This window comes from Sander vitreus, chromosome 21, assembly GCF_031162955.1.
Source record: "Sander vitreus isolate 19-12246 chromosome 21, sanVit1, whole genome shotgun sequence".
Taxonomy (NCBI): domain Eukaryota; kingdom Metazoa; phylum Chordata; class Actinopteri; order Perciformes; family Percidae; genus Sander; species Sander vitreus.
The window spans coordinates 1,682,848-1,710,269 of record NC_135875.1 but is presented as its reverse complement, the minus strand read 5'-3'; the positions used below and the strand labels follow the sequence as shown (position 1 = coordinate 1,710,269).

Genomic DNA, 27,422 nt, shown 5'->3' with positions numbered 1-27,422 from the left:
TGAAGGCATCTCTTTCATCAGGACGTGTTTCCCTTCCCATCTTCTCTTCTTCCTTCCTTCCCTCCAACTCAGTCTTCATTTTGTCAACAAGCATCTTTTTTGATAATCGATTTAAGTCAATTTTTCATGAAAAACAGTAAACATTGTGTGATTGGAGCGTGTTAAATATGAATATGTTCTAGTTTCTTCTCTCCTCTGGGACAGTAAACTGAAGGTCTTTGAGTTGTGGACAAAACAAGACATTTGAGGACGTCATCTTGGTTTTTTTTGGAAACACAGATCCACATTTTTCACCATTTTCAGAGACGTTAGAGGCCAAACAACTCATCCATTGTGTGTGGTTGCCAGAGCTTCAACTATTACATTACTCCAGATAGATGTAAAACAAACACAGCAGCAGCAGGGAACAAGCTGCTGGAGAGGATGTGGTGAGCGAAAAGCAAATCAGACGCACATATTTTTTACTTGCTAAGTAATTCAGGTGTTCTGGCAAAAGGTAATGAGCAATATTAAACATACACTTGGCATTACAGTTCCACTCACACCTGGAAATCTTTTGGGAATCAATACAAACCTCAAGATCAATGCTAGGGACAGATACATGTTAAAAATGCTCAGCTTAATGACCCTGAAGCAAGTGACCAGGCTTTGGAAACAAGCCAAATGTCCAGGTCTTCCAGCATGTTACAAGGCAATAGAACAAACACTGGGAATGGAAAAACTCACTCTAACAGTCAGAAATCAAGTAAAATAAATATAATATAAATAAACTTTCTAATAAGTGCATAATGTAGATGGATATGCACGCACGCACACACACACACACACACGCACACACATTTGAATTATTTTATTTGGATCTAAAAGGCATCGCAAGAAAACAAGATCCAAATACTATGAGAAGCGTTATTGACAAGGTGATTTACAGAGGCACATACTACTACTACTACTACTACTACTACTTCGGCTACTACTACTATGACTACTACTACTACTCACATACTTTACAAGTCTTTGTATTTGTAATACTCCACACATTAAGGGTAAACAAAACATCTCCGTCTCCATATCTGCTCCCTATGATGGCTGAAACAGAGCAACAGTCTTTTAGCCTCCTTTTTTTGCAGCCCCCCCTAGCTGGATCCCCCTGACCTCATTCTCATGGACATGTCCCACCAAATACCAGAATTATTAATTAATAGAATAAACATGGAATAGCAGCAAATCAGATCAAAACAGCAGCCCACCTCACAGATACATACAGACTTCATAACCTCATTTACCATCACCATGTCAGGAGTGTTTGGGATGCTTTTGAAGTAGTCCCTGTCAGATGTGTTATGATGGAACCAGTTTAATGTTACAGTGCTGTGCTCGTAGATCTTGCTATGATGTCTATAGTTGATCTTTTGCAAGTCCTTTGCAACCAGATCAACCAGACGGTCATGTCTGGCCACATACAGTCCTTTATAGTTGAAGCATCCGTTTAGTATGTGTGCAACAGTTTGATTCTCCTGATGAGTTGGGTGTTATATGCAGCAGGGTTCGTACTTTGATGGGTACCACGTTGCCAGATTATACCTGGTTGGAAAACACTGTAATCTTGCTTTAATCATGAATATTAGGATGTCATCTGAGATTGAGGGGTTTGTCAGGACAGAATGAGATACAGAGTCGTCGGCAAACTGCCGACACACACACACAGACATACAAACACAGTGGAGCTGCCCCCTCTTTTCTTTTGCACGGCCGAGCCGATACTAGCGGTATAAAGTCATTTTACCTTGCAGAACACGGGACTTGCTGCTCTTCCGCTGCCCCAGTGGTGTAGTCTACGTGATACGCAGGTATACGCAGTATACCCACTAAGAAAGCTCCAGGATTTCCATATCCCCACTTAAAAATGCCCAATGACACGCAACAACATACTTTCCATTATATTTTTGATATATTTTGAATTGTCATCTGTGTTTTTCATCTTCACATAGGCTAAATAAAGGGATTTCCACCATAAATTGGTGCATAAAGGAGGACACCCAGACCCCCCCACTATGATATGGCCCCCTTTCCCAAAGGCAGATTCTGGCCAATATACAGAACAGTATACCCACTGCCTCAATCGCTTATCGTGTTTGTTTCCTAACCCTTTACAACACCAAAGTCACACAATAACTCAACACAACTGTAACTGTTGACCCATTATTGACACATACTGTATAGTTGAACTGATTCGCAAGCAGTTTCCTGTAGCAGGATTACGGAAAATCCACTGGTCCAATTTTCATGAAATTTAGTGGAAGGGTGTAGCATGGACCGAGGAATAACCCATTACCTTTTGGTGTTATTGTGTGACTTTGGTGAATCCAAACTAACCCTTTAAAACACCCAAAGTCACACAGTAAAGGTAAAACGACTGAGTCTGGTGTCTTTGCAGAGAGCAGAGACGACGGCTTGAGTTCCACGTCGTAAACGGCCGTCTGAAAGGACGGTAATGCCGTTGACGGATCATTTCTTTAAAGGGCGTAACTTTGGGTTCAACATTGTTTGTGATCTCCAACTATCTAGGGAAGGCCCGGGACATGTCTGCATGTATTTATGAAAAGCTACAAAAACATAGAAAAAATTGTAGAAAGAAAAACTTTTCAATTGTCAAAAAAAAAACCTTAAGAAAGGCAACAAAAACGTCAAAAAATAGTCCAAAAAAATGTTCCAAAAAATCCTCGAAAAAGGCGACAAACACCTTGAAACCCATTACCTTTTGTGTTATTGTGTGACTTTGGTGAATCCGACCGTACCCTTCAAAACACCCGTTATTTAGATTTATTGATTCGTGTAAAGGTCACGATTTTCTCGTTTCTTTTGTGTACAGGTCGCGACCATTTCACGAAATGCCGTGAGACTGGGCTGTCTGACAGCAAGCTAAAGCAGTTTTGTTGTTATTGTACTTTGAGTTGTATCTGGGACCAAAAAGGTGTCTGTCATGGTTAAAAACAAGCTGTAACACTGGAATATTTGGGTGAAAATGGAGCCATTTTCTCCTCCAGGCAGTGTAGTGTTTTCTACACAGACAGTGTATGAAGTTCTGGGTGGGCTTATATTACAAATGCATGCGTGCTGTCAGCAGTAAGAGACTGTCCCTTTCACTGTGCCACCTTTGTTTGCCGGTAACACAAACCAGACTCCACCACGGACGCCAATTATAAAGACCTGGACCGAGAGAGACTTTCACACAGCAGAGAGGAGAGGATAGAGAACAGAGTGGTAGTGTTACAGTAATGAGAGAGAGAGAGAGACAGAGGGAGGGTGAGGTGAGATGAGGATGGTAATTAAACGGAGGGGAAAAGGCAGAAAGACACCTAGTGGGCGGCAGTGAAGCCTAGTGGTTAGAAAGTCTGTGGAGCAGCAGCTGGCAGGTTTGATCTGAGAAGTGGTTGTAAATCCACCCAAACTCTCAAGCTGCTGAACATTTAGAAAGTAAAGGCATCATGTCTAGTGATGCTGTGGAGGCTGGAAGCCGTTCTGAAAGGGTTTGTGTCAGGGATATGCATGCAGTGTTCTCACGTATGACGCCAAACTCTAGTCAGGCCAATCACATCGTGTATAGAGTCGGTGGGCGTGAATTCCCTGCTACTTGAAAACAAAGAAGATGGCTGCTGCTGCTGGTGAACAGCTGTCTTTGGAGTCGGCTTTGGCCGCGTCTCTGGAAGACTTGGAGTTCAGCTTTTCTTTGAGAAAAGAACAAAGAACGGCACTGAAGTCATTCTTAAAAAAGGAAGATGTGTTCGCAGTTTAAAGTGAAATCTACCAACTAGCGTTGCTCTGATTGGTTGTAGTTCTATCCTATTGCGTGCAGAGGGTTCCTAGACCCAACATCTTGATGTGATACTGGCTTGTCAGGCTACGATAAACTGGTATAGACTTTTTTCACAGCAGACATGTTGACTTGTCATAGTAGGAAAAGCACAGCTGAGATTGGACGATGGCTCAGTTCCATCAAGTGTCCCAGTGAGATATTTCAGTGAGTGAGCATGAACAACACCAGGGCCTCTCCTAAGTGGAACGCAGCCATCATTAACGGGTTTGAATACACCTGTGCTTTTCCTACTATGACATGTCAACATGTCTGCCGTGAAAAAGGTCTATTGTTAGTGAAATGTTAGTTAGTGAACCTGATTGATATCGAATCGGAAATGTAACTGAATCGAGACCTTGTGTATCAGAATCAAATCGATTGAGGAAATCATCGATACCCAGCCCTAAACAACAACAACTACATTAAAAGAGTAGTTTCTTTTTCTTCTAATGTTCGTGTTTGCACGTCTTCACTGTTCAGTTTTGGAATTTATTTAGCTTAAGTTGACACCACGTAAACACGAGGATGTTTTTCAGCAGTAACACGATAGCTCCGTGTGTGCCGATTGGCAGGCGACCACGCTACCACTGAGCCACAGCCGCCCTCCAAACAATGCACACACACACGGCACACACACACAGACACACACTCACACACACACGTCTCCATAATGCATTTGAAATACGTGTTGTTCCAGGAAATGATCCCTAAAAAACAACAAAAGAAAAGACAAGAAAAGGCCTTTTACAGACTTGTCACACATGCTTTTCTAATCAGGATCTCTTTGTTAATGAAGACATCCGTTTATTCCGAGGTTGTATTTTAAAAAGTGTTCATGTTAAACACATCCAATTACCCACAACACTCACTGGGAACCAGTTGGTGTGTATGAGATGGATACAGACTCTAACGGTTAACGACACCGGTGCAACTCTTTCAAATGCAAATCAGACGCCTTGTGAACAAAAGACACAGGTTACATTACAGCTACTCCAGGTGCAGCTGGTAAACCATCCGTCTGTATCGACAGCTGAATCCATCCGAGCCTTGTGTCTGTTTTTCTTATCTGCATCACCATTGGCGCACGGACCCAAACAAAAGGCCAGCGGCTTGTTAGACTGCAGGTAATGATGGCAGGAGGGCGCCTCCAGCTGGGGATTAGCAGGCAAAACAACAACGCTGATAATTAATGAGCTCCAAACTGATCTCATTTGTTGAAAATAAACAGCAACAGATTATATAACAATGCACCTAATTTGCCCATTCTTTTTATTTATTTCTGTTAGGTCCATTAAAGTCAAGAACAACACAGACACTTTAGGACATTTTATTGAATAAATTACAAATTACATTTGGTGGTGTGGCTCAGAGGAGTCCGAAAGGTCAGGGGACTCCTCTGAACAGAGCCAGACAGCAGCAGCATTAGGGGACGCTCACACAGTTCAAGACTGGGAGAGCTAAACTATTCCCCCAAATGAACAGAGCGGCAACGATGACACAGAAGCCTACGCCACGTTATACACGACAAGGTGGAGCTGGGGAGGAGGTGGGTTGCTTAGATGCGAGCAGAAAGCAGTTTGCAAACTAAAGCAGCTTTAAGTAGGGCGCCTTGTTTGAGTGTAGCCATTTAGGAGCGAGGGGCCAGCTGATGCAGATCAGCTGATGCAGATCAGCTGATGCGACTGTGTTGTTGGCCAATAGCGGTTAGCGGCGTCTTGACTTCCTGGCCTGCCAGAACTGACGCTGGAGGCTCAATATAGTGTCAACACAAAGCTAGTTTCCCTGTGCATAGTCTATACTATTTCTGTTTATTTGAATTCAGACTAGGTCTGTGATTGTCTCTACATCCGCCGAAACTAGTGGTACTAAATATACTAACTTTATAGATTATTTTTGGATGCAAAATGCAGCATTTTGTTTAACTACTAGTCAGAAAAATCCAACAAAACGAACCAACAAACTGAACCGAAAACATAACCTCCTTGACAGAAAATTACTCCGCCAAAGAGGTTTTCCCGAAGAAAACGGCAACACACAGAGAGCAGAAGGAGTAGCGGCAAAGCCGGCTTTATCCTGGAAATGCAACCTGTTCTCACTCCGAACTCGTAAAATACGGACGTTTGGATAGTGGCTGTCAGCATCTGAGGCAACGAAAAAGCGCCCTGCAATGGCAAGATTTTATCTTAACATAATAGGTTAATATCCTACAAGAGTTCTCTTATATTCTTTACTTTTGTGTAAACTCTAGGACTTCAAGGAGAAGCAACTGGTGTCGTAAAACCTTGAGCCTAGTTGAAGCTATTCTTTGTTTTCAGAACTCAGTCTCTCCTTTTTAGCAGATAAGGGTGAAGAGGGCCATAACATTTGAGCTGTGTCTCATTTTCTGTCTCCTAAGCTACACAGGCGTTTAGGCTAAGTTGGAAACAGGAGCAGAGGGGAAGGTTGTAAAAGGATTTGACTGTTTATGGTGTCTTTTCCTCTGTGAAGCTGCTAAAGATAACCTGACTGGGGGTGGTTTATGGGAGTTTCTACTATATAGATGTATGGATTTGTTGGCTTGGTCAGAAGACCTTTTCAGATGTGCTGAGAGTACCTGTGAAACTGTTTTCTCTGCTTTTGCAAAAGTACTTTGGTTTTATTCTCAGTAAGTCTTTATTAGTTTCAATTATTGTGTTTCTTTTAAAGCCACACACTGACTCGTGCTGCTAACAAGAAAACTTCCACCACAGCCCTTAAGTGTGTTTGTAGAACGTACCGGGAAGAGCAGCAGCTACACGGGGTTTAGCGGCATTCCCATGTAGGGAATGCCGCGAGTCACGGAAACGTTAGGCCACCCACGACCTTTTCCTTAACCTAACTGCGTCAAAAGGGACGCCAATAGTCCCGACCAAGCCCGTTCAGTTAAAACGTGTTATATAACGCTAAAGGAGACTTTTAGCCTCAATAACAACGACAAAGGCACCTGACCAAGCGTCCATATTTTACGAGATGGGAGTGAAAATGTGTTGGGAAATGTGAATCCAGACTAAGCCAAGTCTGACAGTGTAGAGCAGAGCGAGGCCTAAAGTATAAAGAAGATAAACCTTTTTGCTTTAGGAAACTCTCGCTCTCTCTCTCATCAGGACAACTTTTACATTTTGCATCCCACTAGCCGTGACGATCTTAGAATAGCAATGTTGTTTCTCCATCTTAAATCCATCTTGTCCAACAGAAGGAGCCACAAGCATGCGATAGACTTTCTGTGTCTGACAGCAGTTGTGTAATGATGTCTAACAGCGTGTTTATGATAAACTCTTCAACATGCCGTGTTTTTCTATTATCTGAAGTCTTATTGCATCTGAATAAGCTGCAGTAAACTGCACACAGTGTCCCATCTAAGTCAGGAATGCCATTACCTGTTTCTTGGAAAATAATTGCCGCGCAAACCTCTTATCTGATCCTTCCAGTTATTCCCATTATCCTCAGCTCACTCTGCCTCTCTGTGGCTGTATGCAGGTCATTACCGCCCTCCTGTAATATCACATCCATTTCTACTCCTCTTCTGCCTCCAATTTGTGTTCGAGGACCGCCAGAAAGTAGTTTGAATATTGATTTTCTCGTTGAGTCACAGCTGTGTGCTAACCCCAAGGCTGTGCTGAACCGCCTAGCTTTACTGTTTTCATCTTACGTGATGAGAATTGTAAAAAAACAACTGTAGCGGTTGTTTTTCCGGTCGCCGTCTATCTCGCCAGTCAGAAATAGTCGAGGGAGGAGAGTAGAGATGGAAAGCTCCTAAAGCTTAGTTCCATATAAATGCACGGATTATTCGTTGTTTTGTCGTTAGTGAAACACAATATTGACCTTGTTGTTGAGAAAGGAGCCTCATATAAGATGGCATTTCCTCCTATGGAGTCCATTCATTCAGTCAGAGATCTCCTATGTTGGACTGGGAAGATGGAGGTTAGTGTAAACAACAACTGCTAACGTGAGTTGCTCAAAACCTCTTTTTAGTAAACTCTGGGTACATAAACAATGTTGTCAGTGCTGTGGTTAAGGTGTAGAGCCCCTGGTGATACTTGGAGCAAAGTCTCATGTTGTGTCGAGCCTTCTTAGTGGTTTATAAATAGATATTTTGATGCTAGCATCGTAGCGCCCCTAGCTCTCCCATTCAAAAGGCCATTTGACCCAAAAACGAGAATACGGTACATCTTAAAAGTGGCGTTTCCGTCCTAAAGATACTTTTAAATGAAGGTTTGACTCGGGTACATTCACAAAAAGACCCTAGGTTGCATTTTGGCGAGAGTTACACTTTAAGGAGGGAGGTTTTTTCACAACAGAAAACTAGACTATATCACTGTGCCACGTACAATATTAAATGAAGTTAACTGCTGACACAATACAGTAACGTGAGCTATATAAATCAGCGGATACATCGTTAAAACCTCATTGGTCCCAGTTAGAGAGGAAATGACCTAAACATATTCTTTGTAAATCTTTACAGTCATTCCCTGAAAGAACCGAGCAGGTCTGTCTTGTTGCAACATCCACATCATCTTCATGACTTCATATTTTCAGCGTGCAGCTTGCTAGCTCGAAGGTTGTTGTTGTTTCCAGAAATAAATGGAGTTTGAGAACAGCAACACACAGAGAGAGGAAGGAGGATGTCCGTCTTTACAACCCGTTTCTCACTCCGAAGTAGTCCTCCATGGACAAGGGAGGCATCTTGCTGCTAATTACCTTTAGCTACAGTCACTTTAGGACAGGCTTGAGCTATTGGTAGGCCACGCTCACGCAAAAAATGTTGAAATATGGCAATAGCCTACTATGTCTACAAAACATGCATAGTCCAGTGATGTATAAGTATCCAAGAGCCACTGCTCATAGTTTCTCTCTGAGGAAAAGCAAGATTATCAGCAGAAATATGCAAGCAGAGGCAGGAGAGGCAGGAGCAAGCAGCAAAGCGTCTGCACTGTCAACAGCGTCAGGAGACCGGGGTTCATGTCCCGTTCGAACAAACAGAGCTACAACACGTTAGGAAGTCAAGTAATGATTTTGGGAGGGATGGGAGGAGGATTCGGTATTCAGTTTTGGATTCGGCAGAATCTTAACGAGTGGATTCAGTATTCTTGCCGAACCCCAAAAATCTGGATTCTGTGCATCCCTACTGATCAGAATCAGAATCAGAGTCAGCTTTATTGGCCAGGTTTGCATAGACAAACAAGGACTTTGACTCTCAAAGTACAACACTTAACATATTAACATAAAAACAGAGATGATGGTGAGAATATAAAAAATGTGCAATATCAGTCTATAGACTGAGATTTTAGGATTTAAATATGAGTACAGTGCAAGGCAGATCAGTGCAATGGTAGTGTATTAATAATATTGTAATTGTAGGATTGAAATAGACATGAGGTATCCATCCATCCATCCATCCATCTTCATCCGCTTATCCGGGGTCGGGTCGCGGGGGCAGCAGCTCCAGCAGGGGACCCCAAACTTCCCTTTCCCGAGCCACATTAACCAGCTCCGACTGGGGGATCCCGAGGCGTTCCCAGGCCAGGTTAGAGATATAATCCCTCCACCTAGTCCTGGGTCTCCCCCGAGACCTCCTCCCAGCTGGACGTCCCTCCACCTAGTCCTGGGTCTTCCCCGAGACCTCCTCCCAGCTCGACGTCCCTCCACCTAGTCCTGGGTCTTCCCCGAGACCTCCTCCCAGCTGGACGTCCCTCCACCTAGTCCTGGGTCTTCCCCGAGACCTCCTCCCAGCTGGACGTCCCTCCACCTAGTACTGGGTCTTCCCCGAGACCTCCTCCCAGCTGAACGTCCCTCCACCTAGTCCTGGGTCTTCCCCGAGACCTCCTCCCAGCTGGACGTGCCTGGAACACCTCCCTAAGGAGACGCCCAGGGGGCATCCTTACCAGATGCCCGAACCACCTCAACTGGCTCCTTTCGACGTGAAGGAGCAGCGGCTCTACTCCGAGCTCCTCACGGATAACTGAGCTTCTCACCCTCTCTCTAAGGGAGACGCCAGCTACCCTCCTGAGGAAACCCATCTCGGCCGCTTATACCCTGGATCTTGTTCTTTCGGTCATGAGGTAGATGAGCAGAACAGTGTTGATTGACTCTTCAGTGTGAGGGTGGGGGCTTTTTCTGAGTGTTCAACAGAGTGACTGCTTGGGGAAAGAAACTAAGTGAACTGATGCTCACACGTCTTCCATCTTGAGTGGAATAAACACGAGAGAAAGTAAAATACGTCTCAGCAAACGCAGCAGACGGGCCGTTAATGTCTTGGCTGCAATTACACGACATGGAATACAAACTTCTTTTGTCTTTAAACCCTTTAAACCTGACAGAAAGACTTGTCTTCAAAACTCTCGAACAAATGAGCTGCAAATCCTTGTGACTTTTGTTTACAATCCCAGGCTCACTTTTAATTGGATAGCGGGACCCTAAATGCGGAAATGCAACCAACCTGTTAATGCCAGAAGAAAACAAACCGAGTCATCAGTCTAAGACTTTTCTTAAGTCGTGCTCTGTGTATTTTCTGTTATAAAGCATAATAAACTTAGTATTATTCATAGTTTATTTGTTATGCATTGAAAGATATATTGAGGTTATTCATAATTACACCTCGCAGAAAATAATTGGGTTTCTCAGCGTCAACACAATTAAAAACGTGCATCAATAAAGGAAGCTTGTATTCTCCAGTCTGTCATTTGTTTTCTGTGTGAAAACTGGTGTCTCTTAATTAACTCGGTGGACATAATGAACAGTATTTTCTTCATCAGGCTGCTGCATTGACGTTACTCAGGATGAAATGCACACTCATTTACACACCTCGTCTGCTACAAACAGCCTTTTCTTCAGGGAAATTGGTATCACATTGGTCTCGCATCGCCTATTGTTACGCCTATGGTGTCGTCTGGAAGCATAAATCCTACTCGAGGTCAATAACAGGTTCCTTCACTTTGTCACTGCAGGAAATCAGCGACACAGAGATCCTGGAACTTACCCACAGTGCACTGGGGCGCATGACGGTGATCCGGCAGATCTTCCCCCTGTGGAGGGACAGCAGCACGCGCTGTATGAGACACAACCACAGGATCTCGTCTCTGCTGTGCGACCCGCAGGAAGGCTACCTGCAGAATCTGGAGGTAAGAGACTGACCGTCATCTCTGTTTGTTTCAGCTGACGCCCAGAAGGAGGCACTTCCTGTCATATTCAAATTATGTTTTCCCTTTAATTAAATTATTCAGATGATTTTGTATATAATAATATATAATAAGGCTGATGGCTGAGCGTTGCTGCGCAGCCTCCAACTGAGCTTGAAGACGTAGACGTGACGTGAGCAACCTGTCTGAAAGTTGGAAGTCTTCTGGTAGACCTGGAGACCACATGATGATGTTGGGCCTTAGAGTTGTGGACACATAGACAGTATATAATGGACCAACAGACCCCGTGACTCTGGACGGAGACCAGTGAAGGATATTAGAAGCTCTTTCCCGGTGATGGCTGAGCGTTACTGAGCAGCCTCCAACTGAGCTTGAAGACGTAGATGTGACGTGAGCAACCTGTCTGAAAGTTGGAAGTCTTCTGGTAGCTGTGCCAAGAGAAATCTCAATCATTCCCAATCTAGCAGAGACGGAGAGCGTAGGTATATGTAAGGAGATAACATAGACACAGGCTCATTATTGATCACTAAAATGATAGTTAACATTAGTCATTACACTTAAACAGCTGATGGAAGTCCAAACTGCCTGAGAGCTTCTCCTGTACTATACGGTAACTCCTCTACTATGAGACAGGAAGTCTCGTGGTTATGACCCAATCGTTAGCCTATTGTTATAAAAACGTCTGCTACGGAGCCATAACGTGAGCTACAAGGTAATGGAGCCTTTTATACATTGTCGTGTTTCTTTAGAAATAAACAACAGACAAATAGAGTCTTTAAATGCTTCAGATGTAAAGGTATTCTCTGTCAAAGTGACGTCAGAATAAATGGGAGTCAATGGGATGCTAGTGGAAGGTGATGGCTTGTTAGCATCAGAATGGCGTCATAGGAGGTACGCTTTCCGGATGCTCACTTACCCCCTCACCATTACCGAAGCTTCGTAGCTTAAGTAATGGTATTCGGTACAGCCCTACCCTTAACACCGCATTACGTATTGGTGGCATGTAAGGTGTTGAAATGACGTGCTGGCGCCACAAACAACTGTTAGGAAATGACCATAGACCACATTCACAGAGTCCAATAGTTAGGGGAGACACGTTTTGATGAATGATTACCTTTAGATTTGTGTTCTCAAACTGTCATTTGTTAGTCAGTATACTTAATCTGTTCAGAAATGTCAGCCTTGTAACATGTCCTTGAATCACTAAATCCCCTTCAGTCTCTCTTGTGAAGGACACCAAACGTCCTTCACCAAAAAATATGATGAAGATAACTCCATAATTATGTTTAACAGCCAAAACATGAAGATTCACACATTCATTCCCAGATTAAAACAGCCAATAATGAGAGTTTGGAGGGAACCAGCCTGGATGTTTTAGAGCAACAAAATGAGTATTTTAAGACCACAATTTAGTCGTTCAAAGGCACCAGTTATTAATTTGAAGGGACACATTGAATAATTAGAGGGTATAACGTATTAAATGAAGAGATCAAGGAGTTCTAATTTGAGGGAAATATTCCTCTAAGCTTTCACAAAAACATTGAAAAAAGTGGAAAAAACATTGAAAAAACGTGCAAAATAAGTGACAAAAACATTGAAAAAAGTGGAAAAAACATTGAAAAAACGTGCAAAATAAGTGACAAAAACATTGAAAAAATTTGCAAAATAAGTGACAAAAACATTGAAAAAATGTGCAAAATAAGTGACAAAAACATTGAAAAAACGTGCAAAATAAGTGACAAAAACATTGAAAAAACGTGCAAAATAAGTGACAAAAACATTGAAAAAAGTGAAAAAAACATTGAAAAAATGTGCAAAATAAGTGACAAAAACATTGAAAAAAGTGGAAAAAACATTGAAAAAACGTGCAAAATAAGTGACAAAAATAAGTGACAAAAAACATTGAAAAAAACGTGCAAAAAAACGTGACAAAAACATTGAAAAAATGTGCAAAATAAGTGACAAAAACATTGAAAAAATTTGCAAAATAAGTGACAAAAACATTGAAAAAAAGTGGAATTTTTTTTAAAAAACGTGCAAAATAAGTGACAAAAAACATTGAAAAAACGTGACAAAAAACATTGAAAAAACGTGCAAAATAAGTGACAAAAAACGTGCAAAATAAGTGACAAAAAACATTGAAAAAAACGTGCAAAATAAGTGACAAAAACATTGAAAAAACGTGCAAAATAAATGACAAAAACATTGAAAAAAGTGGAAAAAAAATTGAAAAAAACTTGCAAAATAAGTGACAAAAATAAGTGACAAAAACATTGAAAAAAACGTGCAAAATAAGTGACAAAAACATTGAAAAAAGTGGAAAAATTTTTTTTAAAAAACGTGCAAAATAAGTGACAAAAACATTGAAAAAATGTGCAAAATAAGTGACAAAAACATTGAAAAAAGTGGAAAAAACATTGAAAAAACGTGCAAAATAAGTGAAATAAATGACAAAAACATTGAAAAAAGTGGAAAAAACATTGAAAAAACGTGCAAAATAAATGACAAAAACATTTAAAAAATGTGCAAAATAAATGACAAAAACATTTAAAAAATGTGCAAAATAAATGACAAAAACATTGAAAAAAGTGGAAAAAACATTGAAAAAACGTGCAAAATAAGTGACAAAAACATTGAAAAAACGTGCAAAATAAATGACAAAAACATTTAAAAAAGTGCAAAATAAGTGACAAAAACATTGAAAAAAGTGGAAAAAACATTGAAAAAACTTGCAAAATAAGTGACAAAAAACATTGAAAAAAATTTGCAAAATAAATGACAAAAACATTTAAAAAAGTGGAAAAAACATTGAAAAAACGTGCAAAATAAGTGACAAAAACATTGAAAAAAGTGAACAAAAACGTCAGAAAATGTGTCAAAAATATAAAAAGAAATAGTCAAAAAAAAGTGTTAATTTTGACCCAGAAGGACAACAGGTGCATGGTCGACCAGAAGACAACACAAAGGTTAATACTTCTTCTAATCCTGTAAAAGTCCTGTCAGACGCCGTCTATAGAATCTGCATTTGACTCATCCAACAAGTCACTGATACACATCTGTAAATTCATGAGCACATTCATGAATTCCCCCGCCCACACACACGTACTGTATACACACGTACTGTATACACACGTACTGTATACACACGTACTGTATACACACGGTGTACCGAGTACTTCGAGGCTGTCAAAGAGCCAATCTCAGTGTTCAAATACCAGCTGAATGTTAAACAAGGACACACAAAGTCTCAAATACTCTGCAAACTGAAAGAAGACTCAGTGACTACGTTTACATGCCAATAATATTTAGTTTTAGGCCCATATTCTGGAAATAACAATAGTCCAACTAAGCTGTTTCCATGGCTAATTAAACTAGGGATGCACCAAATCCAGATTTTTGGGGGTTCGGCCGAATCCTGAATCCCCTGGTTGAGGTTCTGCTGAGTCCTCATCCCGTCCTCAGTGCATGAACACAGTCAACACATTAATGAAGTAAACAGTTGTAGTTGTTTTTCACATGCTGTTGCAACAACTAGTAACGTTAGAAAAACTACAACATCACACCTAGCTAGCATCTAGCTAGACCGGAAACTAAACAACAGGCACAAAGAGTAGCAGGCTAACGTTACGTTTTGAGTGAATGGTGAAATCCACGTTCAATGACATGGAAACACAATGAAACGTGAAATGGTCACGTTCAAAATAACGTGACCATTTCACGAACTACCGTGAGGCCGGGTTGTATGTTCGGTGGTTCTCTGCTGCCAGCCAGTTTTAGGAGCGACGGCAGGTTCCAGTTTTGGGCTTTTACATCTGGGCCCCAGATTGTAAATATCAGAAATACAAGGGTACCGCTGATTGCTTCAATTTTCTTTTCTTCTCTCCCGTCTCTCTTTCTCTGTCAGATGAATGATTCTCCTTTTGATACCAAAAGAGGACAGGGAAAAAAAGGATAAATGCTTTATCTGTGTGTGTGTGTGTGTGTGTGTGTGTGTGTGTGTGTGTGTGTGTGTGTGTGTGTGTGTGTCTCTCATGGCCTCAGGCAGCGTGCTGTGGGTACTTCATGCCAGTCAGCTGTACTCATCTGGACAAGTGATGCTCATTTGTCACCCTGCATTTGGTCTCTGCTCCCTGCTTTGGCATGTGTGTGTGTGTTTCTGTGTGTATATATATGTGTGTGTGTGTGTGTGTGTGTGTGTGTGTGTGTGTGTGTGTGTGTGTGTGTGTGTGTGTGTGTGATTTGTCACAGTGTGTCTTCCCTTTGCAGCCTAGGGTGAGAGACGACATGATCACATGTGGACAGGCTGGCTACTAGCTGACTGTCATCTCAACACCATCCAGTGTGTGTGTGTGTGTGTGTGTGTGTGTGTGTGTGTGTGTGTGTGTGTGTGTGTGTGTGTGTGTGTGTGTGTGTGTGTGTGTGTGTCAGCAGTGTGAGGATGCCGTGCCCAGCTGTGTTACACATGTGGCTGGTGCAAAGTAAAAGACCATTTTTATTTTTCCCTCCCCTCCCTTCAGGTGTCTAACCTCTACCTGTACGACAGTGTGCTGATGCTGGCCAACGCCTTCTACAGGAAGCTGGAGGACAGGAAGTGGCACAGTATGGCCAGCCTCAACTGCATCAGGAAGTCCACCAAGCCGTGGAACGGAGGCTGGTCCATGCTAGAGACCATCCAGAAGGTGCACACCAACACAGGCTACATCTACACTACTACATTTGGGTTTAGAAACAAATATCATTTTCTACGTTTTTCGCCACCCGTCCGCACTACTGCGGCCCCTAAAACTTTAACATTTGGAAACACCAAGGCGGTAAGCCAGCCTCCGCAAAGGGTAGCTCCTATGGCGCCATGTTGATGCTACCAAGCCATCACCTCCCGTTAGCATCCCATTGACTGCCATTCATTTTGCCGTCACTTTGACAGCGAATAACTAAGCATCATCGGAAAAGTGTCTTCTTATAGACTTCACTGGTCTCCGTCCAGAGCAACGGGATCTGTTGGTCCATTTCTTTAACTGTCTATGGTTGTCCCTGGCCAGTTTTAAAATGGCAACCTAAGAAAATAAGATACAAAAAATGACTTAATAGAGTCACTTAAACGCGTCATACACAGACCAACATTCAAGCACACACAATGCACAACAACAAGTAACGAAAACACAACATATCAGACAGCGAGCAACAAAACAAGACAGATCTGCAGGTGGGCAGCAAAAGTCAACAGCACTCTGATGTGCACATATCATAATTAATAAAACCTTTGAAGGTTGAGCAGATACCATGTGGCGGAGATCATTAAAAGCTGATGATTAGATTCATAGCAACGTTAAATAAAAGAATAAACGTCTTTGTTAACAGGAGTGCAATCAAACATGAAACGCTGCTGGCTGGAACATGAAACGAGAGCCTCATCCATCTTAAACCCCGATGTGGATCTAAATTGCATCCAACTGCCTGTAGTCTCCGTTCTCACGGTCTAATTGGTACCAAAAATTTGCGTTTCAGCGGCGCTGATGAGTCCCTCCAAGCACAAAGAGCTCTTGTTTTATTAAAAAAAAAAACAACACTTAGTTTCTTTGACACTTCTCATGGTAACACTGTTACCAGAAAGATCACTAACGAGCTCGTTAGTGATCTTTCTGTCTTTCTCCCGTTCAATGTGCTCAGAAATGTGATCACCGAGGAGATGAACTAAATCTTTTACTCATGCAGACCTCTGATGGTTTTTAATGATATTGCCTGCAGCAGAGAAAGAGTCATGTTTTATTCCATAAGTCTTAGGGCTGCACAATATATCGTTTTCGTATCGTATCGCGATATCAACTGGTGCAAAAACCATGTCGCGAAAGGCTGCCATGTATCACGGAAGACACTTTTGTGTTTGTTGAAATAACATATCAGTAGAAATTTCATTTTATAATGTTATTTTTTATTTAGTGGTGCCTTTTATATTCAATAAAATAATGTTGGAAGGGCTCAGTATATATAGAGGGTTTACTACTACGGTTTACTTACGTCCTGCGGCCCATTGCTGCATGTCATTCAGCTGTCCTGTCAAAATAAAGGCTGAAAATGCCCAATAAATAATGTTGTAAATGAGTTTCTTTAATTTTGTTTAAATTCAACAAGCATTTGTTGTATTTGAGCACAATACTGAAAGCAGCAGAAATGTAGAACTGACTACACTTTAATATCGGTTGATTCATCGCAAGTAATGTCATTATCATCATATCACATATTTTCCTCATATCGTGCAGCCCTAATAAGTCTGATTTATTGGCTGGTTACAGTTTACTGTTAGTAAAGCCATTTTAGTTGTTTCCCAATGTCCACAATGGCTGACGAAAACGATATAATGGATAGGAAAGATGGCCAAAACTACCAAAATGGGACCTATAAGGCTACGTTCACACCACAGTTTCGAACTGACCTGCATGCACAAAAGCACAATAACAATGACATCAGACCTGGGTCTGATTCAGGACCACATATGGAAGTTGTTCACACTACCTGGTCACTTGACCCCAAATATAATCAGATTTGGGCCACTTTTGCCTGCAGTCTTAACGTAGCCCAAGTTATGAAACAACCCAGTTGTTGTGAAATGGTCACGTTATTTAATGTATTGATTTGTGTATTGAACACGTTTATGTCGTTGCTTTTTGTGGCGGCAACCACAAATGTTAATGTAATGTATTTCAATGGGAAGCATGTTTCGTGATCTCAGCACGACTACGGTAGGGAGTAGTATGAAAAGCCGAAAATCCACGCAGGGAGGTTGGTCGGGGTGGTGGATGGGTCAAACAACACGGGACTCAACCGTCCCATTGTTGTCGCGCGTCCCCCAGAGACCGCAGGTCGTGTCCCGGCGTGTTCCCATTCCGTGCTGAGCACCACGAAAAAACGAGATGAACATGTCCGTGTACACGAATCAATAGATTAAAAATAACGTGACCATTTCACGAACTGCCGTGAGACCGTGTTGTGTGAAAACACTTCCATTAAGACTGAACCACATTCTTGAAATGCACCTTTGCGACTATAAAATATTTTTATTTAACTTTGAACATTTTCCTGAGTTGACCACTCAGTCAGAAAGTCCTTTTACGCAGTCTGTATTTTACAATGGCTGTTTTCCTGCAGAGCAGTACATCACCACATCTAATATAGGGAGCAAAATCTCCTGTTTTCCTGCACTTGAACAACATTTCCAACCGCTGCCATCGCTCTGACTACTTTGCTGATGAGATGGAAAATGACTTTGTGAGAGGACGGCAAACACAGAGTGAAAAATGGACGGAGTGGAGCCCTCTCATTCTGTACAAGATGCAACCTTCCTGCGTATATACTGAATGGATGTGTGTGTATCGAGTCGAGACAGCTCCATCACATCACAAGTACTGCTACTACATACTCACCATGCAAAGCACATACTGATGGGGAGACAGTGAATAAGGCAATCAGTAACAACCACCTTTAAGGGCAACTGTGTGTTGATACTCAAAATACAGAAATGCAGTATGCAACTAGAACAGTTTCCCAAGAAAACGTAACAAAATAAAACAAGTACTGTAGGACCGAGGTTGCATTTAGCTCTAAATGTAATGAATTTAGACATTTTACATTTTACTCTTCCTCAAAACAACATTAAATGAAGCTAATGGTTCAGTCCAGCAGCTAAAACATGCTAACGGTTCAGTTTCACAGTTTAAAGTGCCCATATTATGATGATTATGAGATTTGGGGTGTTATTTTGTGTCTCTGGTGCTTCCACACGCATCCAAACTTGGAAAAAAAACCCATCCGTGCTGTTTTGAGTGAGATAAGGGTTTCTGAATGTGTCCTGCCTTCAGTTTCCGGGTGAGCTGGTCAGAATCGGCACGGCCGTCTACGTCATTGGTCCGTAACTTTCACACGTAGTTCTATCTAGTCACGTTAGTCTACACTCTCCCCGTTACTAATGTCTGTGCCCAAGCACTGACTTAGTGAGTAGCTACTGAGCATGTGCGACTCCCAACAAAGATGTTACTATGGGTGGGAACATAGGGCTGTGGGAACATAGGGCTGTGGGAACATAGGACTGTGGGAACATAGGGCTGTGGGAACATAGGGCTGTGGGAACATAGGGCTGTGGGAACATAGGACTGTGGGAACATTGGGCTGTGGGAACATAGGGCTGTGGGAACATTGGGCTGTGGGAACATAGGACTGTGGGAACATAGAGCTGTGGGAACATAGGACTGTGGGACCATAGGGCTGTGGGAACATAGGGCTGTGGGAACATAGGGCTGTGGGAACATAGGACTGTGGGAACATAGGGCTGTGGGAACATAGGGCTGTCGGAACATAGGACTGTGGGAACATAGGGCTGTGGGAACATAGGACTGTGGGACCATAGGGCTGTGGGACCACTGGGCTGTGGGAACATAGGACTGTGGGACCATAGGGCTGTGGGAACATAGGGCTGTGGGAACATAGGGCTGTGGGAACATAGGGCTGTGGGAACATAGGACTGTGGGACCATAGGGCTGTGGGAACATAGGGCTGTGGGAACATAGGGCTGTGGGAACATAGGACTGTGGGAACATAGGGCTGTGGGAACACTGGGCTGTGGGAACATAGGACTGTGGGAACATAGGACTGTGGGAACATAGGGCTGTGGGACCACAGGGCTGTGGGAACATAGGACTGTGGGAACATAGGGCTGTGGGAACATAGGGCTGTGGGAACATTGGGCTGTGGGAACATAGGACTGTGGGAACATAGAGCTGTGGGAACATAGGACTGTGGGAACATTGGGCTGTGGGAACATAGGGCTGTGGGACCATTGGGCTGTGGGAACATAGGGCTGTGGGAACATAGGGCTGTGGGACCACTGGGCTGTGGGAACATAGGACTGTGGGAACATTGGGCTGTGGGAACATAGGGCTGTGGGACCATTGGGCTGTGGGACCATAGGGCTGTGGGAACATAGGGCTTTGGGAACATAGGGCTGTGGGAACATAGGGCTGAGAGAACATAGGGCTGAGGGAACATAGGGCTTTGGGAACATAAGGCTGTGGGAACATAGAGCTGTGGGAACATAGGCAACACCGACACTGACGCCAGTCTTATCGGTCACGACGTCTCGTTCTCTGAGACTTAAAGCTGCTAACGTTACCATGGTAACTACCAGCAGTGTGCGGAGTCTCCACGCTGCCTCCTGTTTATGTCCAGTATACCAGAATCATGAGGAGATATGAGGTTTTGGGCGTGTTAGTTTAAACAGAGATTAGTTCTTCTACTGGAGATGAAAACACGTGGTGCACCGAGATCACTTTGGGCTCAAAACTCAAACACTTAAAAACCAAAACATAGCGGTGTAATTGTAGCCTGAGTCATCCTGACAGACCTGCGTTCAGAAAACTTTGTCCTGTTGGACTAACAGTCATGTAGTGCTACGTGGCATTTCTTTATAGCTGGAAGACGGATGCAGGACTGGAAGCACAGCAGCTGACTTTGTAGCAAGCTCGCCAAACCAAACCAATCATTATCAAACATTATTTTCCTCCGTGTGACGATGACTGTGACCTTTTGCAGATGACAGACGAACGCTGAGCCTGCTGGCCTGCAGTGATGTGTGTCTTTAGTCTTGCTTTACATCCGACATGAACCAACGGAAGTCATGCAGCGACATTTCATCCGTGGCCTTTCAGTTGAAACAGCACAGCTGTCCCAGGCTGCATTCAGCTCGTTCACTCAGGCCATAATGACAATTAACACGAGACTTCGCTCATCGCGCGCTGTGTATGATCTCTGATAAATGACGCTGAGCATTGATTCATAAACTAATTATTCATTCTAATTACAGTGGCTTGCATACGTTTACACACCCATGCTGAAGTTGACTAAAAAAGAGGAATTAAAAAACATCTTTTGGAAATTGATCTTAATTCCTCTTTGTAGTCAACTTCAGCATGGGTGTGTAAACGTATGCAAGCCATTGTAAGTCCGTATCTGTATCGGTCTACGTTGATTCTTGGATATGTGGTTTCCATGGGGAATTCTGTGTGTTCAGTGCTCTCTGTGCCCCTCGCGGAGTCATCAATCTGACATCAATATCACACAGCTTAGCAGCTCATAAAGCATCATGGGACGCAGCGTGATATTAAAGGTGCAGAGAGGGCGGCAGCTGCCTTTTCAAAGGTCACAACGGCAAACCTCTCTACCAGCAGTCCTCTGCAGTGATGACGCTGTTTGGGAGTTTCTTTGGGCTTCTTTGTTTTGTTTTTTTACCTCTTTTTCCTCTCAGCCCTTCCTCCCTTCCTCTTATACTGTTGGCCCCTCCCTTACTCTTTTTAAACCCCCTTTAATACATCCTCAATGTCTGTCTCCCTTCATCCCTCCCACCTTTGTCTTACTGTCTCTGTGCCTCTCTCATTTTTCATCATATTTTATCTGCAGGGACATTAAAGTTAACAATACTGGAAAGGCCTCTTTTACAAGATGAAATATAGTTTAATAAAGTAGCTGTAACTTTCTTCCCCTCCACACTATGGGTCCTATCTTGCAGCCCGCGAAGCGCAAAGCCCGACGCAAGTGTCTTTGCTATTTTAAGACCGACGGCCCATGGGTGTGCTGGTCTTACAGGGAGGTGTGTTCAGGTGCATTCTGGGCGTGCTGGTCTTACAGGGAGGTGTGTTCAGGTGCATTCTGGGCGTGCTGGTCTTACAGGGAGGTGTGTTCAGGTGCATTCTGGGCGTGCTGGTCTTACAGGGAGGTGTGTTCAGGTGCATTCTGGGCGTATTGCAGTGGCAGTGGGAAGTGATGGCACCATTGACCAACAAAAACCTGGTCTAAAGTCAATAACGCAGCATTTCATTGTTATTTTAACAGAGCATTAGTAAAATGCTCCTAGGCTCGTGCACAGCACGTGCACACTATGCTTGTTACACACACAGGGACGCACAGCAGCACACACACATGCAGAAGATTACAAACAAAAATATTACGGTGCAAATCCTCCATCATAACAGCAATGCTCCAAGGTCCAAACGCGCCTGGCTTTTAAAGGGAATGGGAGATGATCTCTGATTGGTTGATTGCATGTTACGCCCAAAACACACCTCTGATTAATGAAGACACTAAGGTCAACCCTTTTGAACCATGCGCCCGGCACACGGACCCTTTTTGATGCTATTAAACTAGCAAAAGTGGATTTGAACACGCCCTAAATGCACTAACCCTAACCCTTACATCGTTAAAATAGGGCCGTCTGATGTTTGTTACTGTCATAGTTAAAGTCACAAAAGCTTACAGTTCTAGCGTGATTTTTGACTTCCTCTCTCTCCTCTCTCTCCACCCCCTCCCCCCTCTGCAGGGCAACATCACAGGTCTGACAGGTACGATGGATTTTAAGGACGGCGGCTCCAACTCTCACGTCCAGTTTGAGATTCTCGGCTCCAGCTTCAGCGAGACCTTCGGCAAGGACATCAAAAGGGTGAGTTCACAGCATTTCACTCTCAACCAATGAACTGGAACGAGATGATGCGGAGGCGACATCGCCTACGCGTGTCAAACCTAAGAAGCTGAGGACTGAACGGACCTTTTTGTTTCATTATTGAGCCTGACATTGTCCTCGTCATGGCCTCTTTCTGTGGGAGGGAGATTTGATGTTGCCAGCATGAAGTTTGCATAAGTTAAGCAACTTTACAGAGAATGGCAGTCCATATTGAGCGTGCACGTTGTTCCATTAAGCTACACGTTGTGTAATGATGTAAGAAAATAATAGAGAACAGGCAGCTGGAGACTTTCCCAAGCTTCCCTGATAAAGTTGAAGTAGTCATTTTTAGATCTTTACAATCATTCCCCGAATGCACACACACACACACACACACACACGCATGCACACACACACACACACACACACTCACACAGACGCATGAACACACACACACACACATACACTCACACAAACACAGACGCATGCACACACATGCACACACGCACACACACACAGAGACGCATACACACACACACACACACACACACTCACACACACAGACGCACCCCACACACACACACACACACACACACACACACACACACACACACACACACACACACACACACACACACACACAGAGACGCATACACACACACACACACTCACACACAGACGCACCTCACACACACACACACACACACACACACACACACACACAGACGCACACACTCACACACACACACACACACACACACACACACACACACACGCACACACACACACACACAGACGCACACACACACACACACACATACACAGTTTTTTATTGGCCAAGTATACCTACATACACAAGGAATATGACTTAGGTGTTAACTCTCTATACATTCAACAAATAGACATGTAGTGGTAATATAAACACATACTGAACAATAGAGACAACAATATACATATAGGCACATAGCTAAATAATATACAAGAATACAAATATACAAATAAGACATAATATTGAGACATGTACATATGGAGTGGGATGTAAAGTGCAAAAAGTAATAGTGCAAAGTAGTGTGCAAGATGCATATAGGAATGATAAGTATGTCATGTGTAGAGAAGTGGGTGAGTGGCCAAAGTGGGGATGAGCCCACTTATCCGCAGTTCAGTAGAGTGATGGCAGTGGGAAAGAAGCTAGTCTTATATCTGGTTGTTTTTGTGCTATATAACTCTTGATATAGGTCAGATAACTCAGACTAAATCGTGAGACTTTTGTCTTTCATAAATGTCCCAAAACATAATCATTTCCCCATTCGTCCTGTCTGATAAATCAACATCAACAGCTGTTGGACCAAACAGAACGGCCATATTAAGATAGAAAGCAGTGCCTTGTGGGAGCTGTAGTTGTTGAGCGGGCACATTAACAGCACTGTGTCTTCCTTTGTGAATGAAGACAGTCATCATTAATACAACGGCACGCTCCAACCGTTCTCACTTCATTAATTTTCCAATTATTGAAAAAGTTTTTTGCGATAACCTTGATTAACAGCGCCACAGACGACGGCGGCGAACATGCGTCCCTCGCCAGTACACCAATCGATATTTAACAGGATGAATGAGGTTTTAATTAACTCTCCGAAGAGTTTGATCTTGCCTCGTTGTGGATGTATGTCGGCGGCATTTTACAGTAGACTGATCAATACTGAGGGAGAACATCAAACGTAATGTTATCATTGCATTTCAGTGCTTCACCTTAACCTCAGCGGGAATGGGCTGTAGCTGTCCAGTCTAAAAATATCATTCCTTTTAAAAATGTATTTTATTATAATTAACACACGCACACACACGCACACACACACACACACACACAGTGCGTCTCACTATCTTTGTGGGGACCCGTCATTGACATAATGCATTCCCTAGCCTCTTACCCTAACCTTAACCATCACCACTAAATGCCTAACCTTAACCCTTACCCTCACCCTAACCAGAACCTCATTCTAACCCTAATCCTAAAACCAGGTCTTAACCCTCAAACAGACCTTTAACCTTGTGGGGTCTGCACAGCCTTGTGGGGCCCAAAATGCTGGGAAAGTATACTGTATTCCCCAGTTTTTGGACCCCACGAATATAGTAAAGCAAGCACACACACACACACACACACACACACACACACACACACACACACACACACACACACACACATTTTCCCGATTTCTTCGAGAGATGCCTTTTCACCATAGATGAAAAACTAACTTTTTGGGGGTACATTCTTAATGTAAACATTAATGTTGTGTATTATAAAAACATATATGAGGGATACTTCTGTAGTAGTAGTATAGTGTGTGTGTGTGTGTGTGTGTGGGTCTGTGTGTTTGTGTGTGTGTGTCTGTCTGTGTGTTTGTGTGTGTGATATATGATCTCAACACTAGATTCCCATACACTGGACCTTTAAGCACAACTCTGTGGCCTAAAAGCGGGGGAATGAAATTGTGTTTTTTTTAATCGTGTCCGATCAGAAACTCACGTAAACGCACACTTTGACTCTCATAAGGGTGCCCTTGGTGGGGGAGACCTGGGTTTGAATCCCACTGCGATACATCGACCAATGTGTCCCTGAGCAAGACACTTAACCCCTAGTAGCTCCAGAGCCGTCCGACCTCTGACACATGTAGACATTGTGAGTCGCTTTGGATAAAAGCGTAATGTAATGTCATGTAACACACTCGCAAATAACAATATATCAGTGGTGCAGGCGACGTCATGTAAAGACCATTCCCCATCTGAAATATGTTTCTTTATTTATTATTTTATTCTCCTGGAAACCACTGCCACCAAAATTATTTTATCCATACATACCATCTTGTTCTTACTTACTTATTCATACTTTTTTTAAAGCATACATAACAATTGTGATGATTTAGCAGCCTGCAGGTATTGTGTGTGTGTGTGTGTGTGTGTGCATGCATGCATGTGTGTGTGTGTGTGTGTGTGTGTGTGTGTGTGTGCGTGTGTGTGTGTGTGTTTGTGCGTGTGTGCGTGTGTGTGTGTGTGTGCGTGTGTGTGTGTGTGTTTGTGTGTGTGTGTGTGTGTGTGTGTGTGTGTGTAAGGTTGTAAAGGCGAAGCTCTCTCACAAACATACACAAAGCAGTAATGAAGATTTAATCACCTGGCTTCTCATTCTGAGTTATGAGTCTCCCTGTGTTTCATAATTGCCATTTGGAGAACACACACACACACACACACACACACACACACACACACACACACACACACACACACACCCACCGACACATATTGTTATGTCTCCCTCCTGCACAGAAATATATCTCCAATTTAAACACTCGTTAATGAAGACCTCCCGGTGAGTCGCCCTCTCACATACACACAAATGAGCACAAAGACAAATTATTATTAACATGCAATGCATGTGCGGCTCCCTTGTGTGCTGTAAAGTGCCGACACACAGTGTTCCCTGACATTTGTCTAAATAAAATGCATGTGCACGCCCACACACAACAGTGGGTATGATATGATCAGTGGTGGAGGAAGTACTGAATCTCAGTACTTAAGTAAAAGTACAAATAACCAGTTACTTTAGTAAAAGCAGAAGTACAACAATGACAACCCTTAAGTAAAGGTAAAAAGAACCTGATTTTAAATGTACTTTAAGTATTAAAAGTAAAAGTACTTGCATAAGGATTTATTCTCTTAATGTCTATAATTAAATTTGGGCTTACTATCTGTGGCCCAGTTTACATTCTGACTCACATATTATATTCTGGTTACCAATGAGGGTGATCTGAATGAAGCTCGACTTTACATTATTTCCCACGGGACGGTGAACGCTGCACACATTCATCTAGCGAGAACACGCGGGCTTGGACAACGAGTACGTGGCTTCACAGCTGAGGAGGACCGCGAGTGTTTTTAAGATAGATATACGGGTTGTGTATTAACCCGATGTGAACGGATGCTTCACATATGACTCAGCAGAGTACCGGGAGCAGCAGCAGTAACAGTAACAATGAATGCTATTGAAGGGCGGGTCTTGGCGTGGCCATAGTGGGATTCATAATATGGCGAGGGAGCTGGACGGCCGCTGCTGAACTGATCAGAAAATGTAAGGAAAATGTAACGGGACGTTGTAGAAATAGAGTAGAAAGTATAGGTAATTGCTGCAAAATGTAACGAAGTAAAAGTCAAAAGTATGCACTATTGATTGTACTTAAGTAAAGTACAGATATGTGAAAAATGTACTTAAGTACAGTAACAAAGTATTAGTACCACTGGAGAAGATGGGCCAATCAGCTGTAAGAACACAACAGTAAGCAGGTTCGGCTCTTTAGCGCTGTGGTTCTGTGTGGTGTGTTCCTGGCGTAACGTTAGCCGCCGCCAGGCTACGTGTTAACTAGCGTCACGTGCAACCATGCTTCTGTTTCCTGTACCGTCCGTTTCGGAGAATCAGAGGGCAGCACAGGCATCTGAGGCTACGTTTTTTGGGGTCAAGTGACCAGGTCAGACTTCTTCAGAAAGCAATGTGTACACTCAAATCATATCCCTAGACACAGACAGTAACATTAAGAACTAGACTAAGCCTACAGCATGGAGAACAGTGATGGAGCAGGTCAATGGAGGGAGAGGGAGGTGTTAGACCTCATTAGTGTACGGGGAGATACTCCAATCAAAACTAGAAGGATCATACTGTAATTGTTATTGTTACGTATTATTGCGTTGTCATTCGGTCTGGTAGATACTTCTCGTTGTGGGGGCTTCAGTGTGATGGTGACCAAAATGTCTCACCATCTGTTCTGAGAAACTGAGCCAGACAAGTTTAAAAAAGGGAGTTTTTTGTTCGGTTTATCTCACATGGACTTATTACTTGAGGCAGCAGTCTAAATCTGTTGGTGGAGGAAGATGAGGCAGGAGAGTTTTATATAGT

The 27,422-nt window shown here is 42.9% G+C and overlaps 1 protein-coding gene across 1 annotated transcript in view; it reads left to right on the top strand.

The window, feature by feature from the left end:
• Positions 1 to 27,422, top strand: part of LOC144536346 (glutamate receptor ionotropic, delta-1-like) — a 719,688-nt gene that overhangs the window by 510,699 nt on the left and 181,567 nt on the right. Inside the window, exons 6-8 of the mRNA XM_078279431.1 lie at positions 10,816 to 10,989; positions 15,525 to 15,686; positions 22,367 to 22,486. Coding sequence (XP_078135557.1) covers positions 10,816 to 10,989; positions 15,525 to 15,686; positions 22,367 to 22,486 — 456 coding nt within the window. The remainder of the gene's footprint in view (positions 1 to 10,815; positions 10,990 to 15,524; positions 15,687 to 22,366; positions 22,487 to 27,422) is intronic.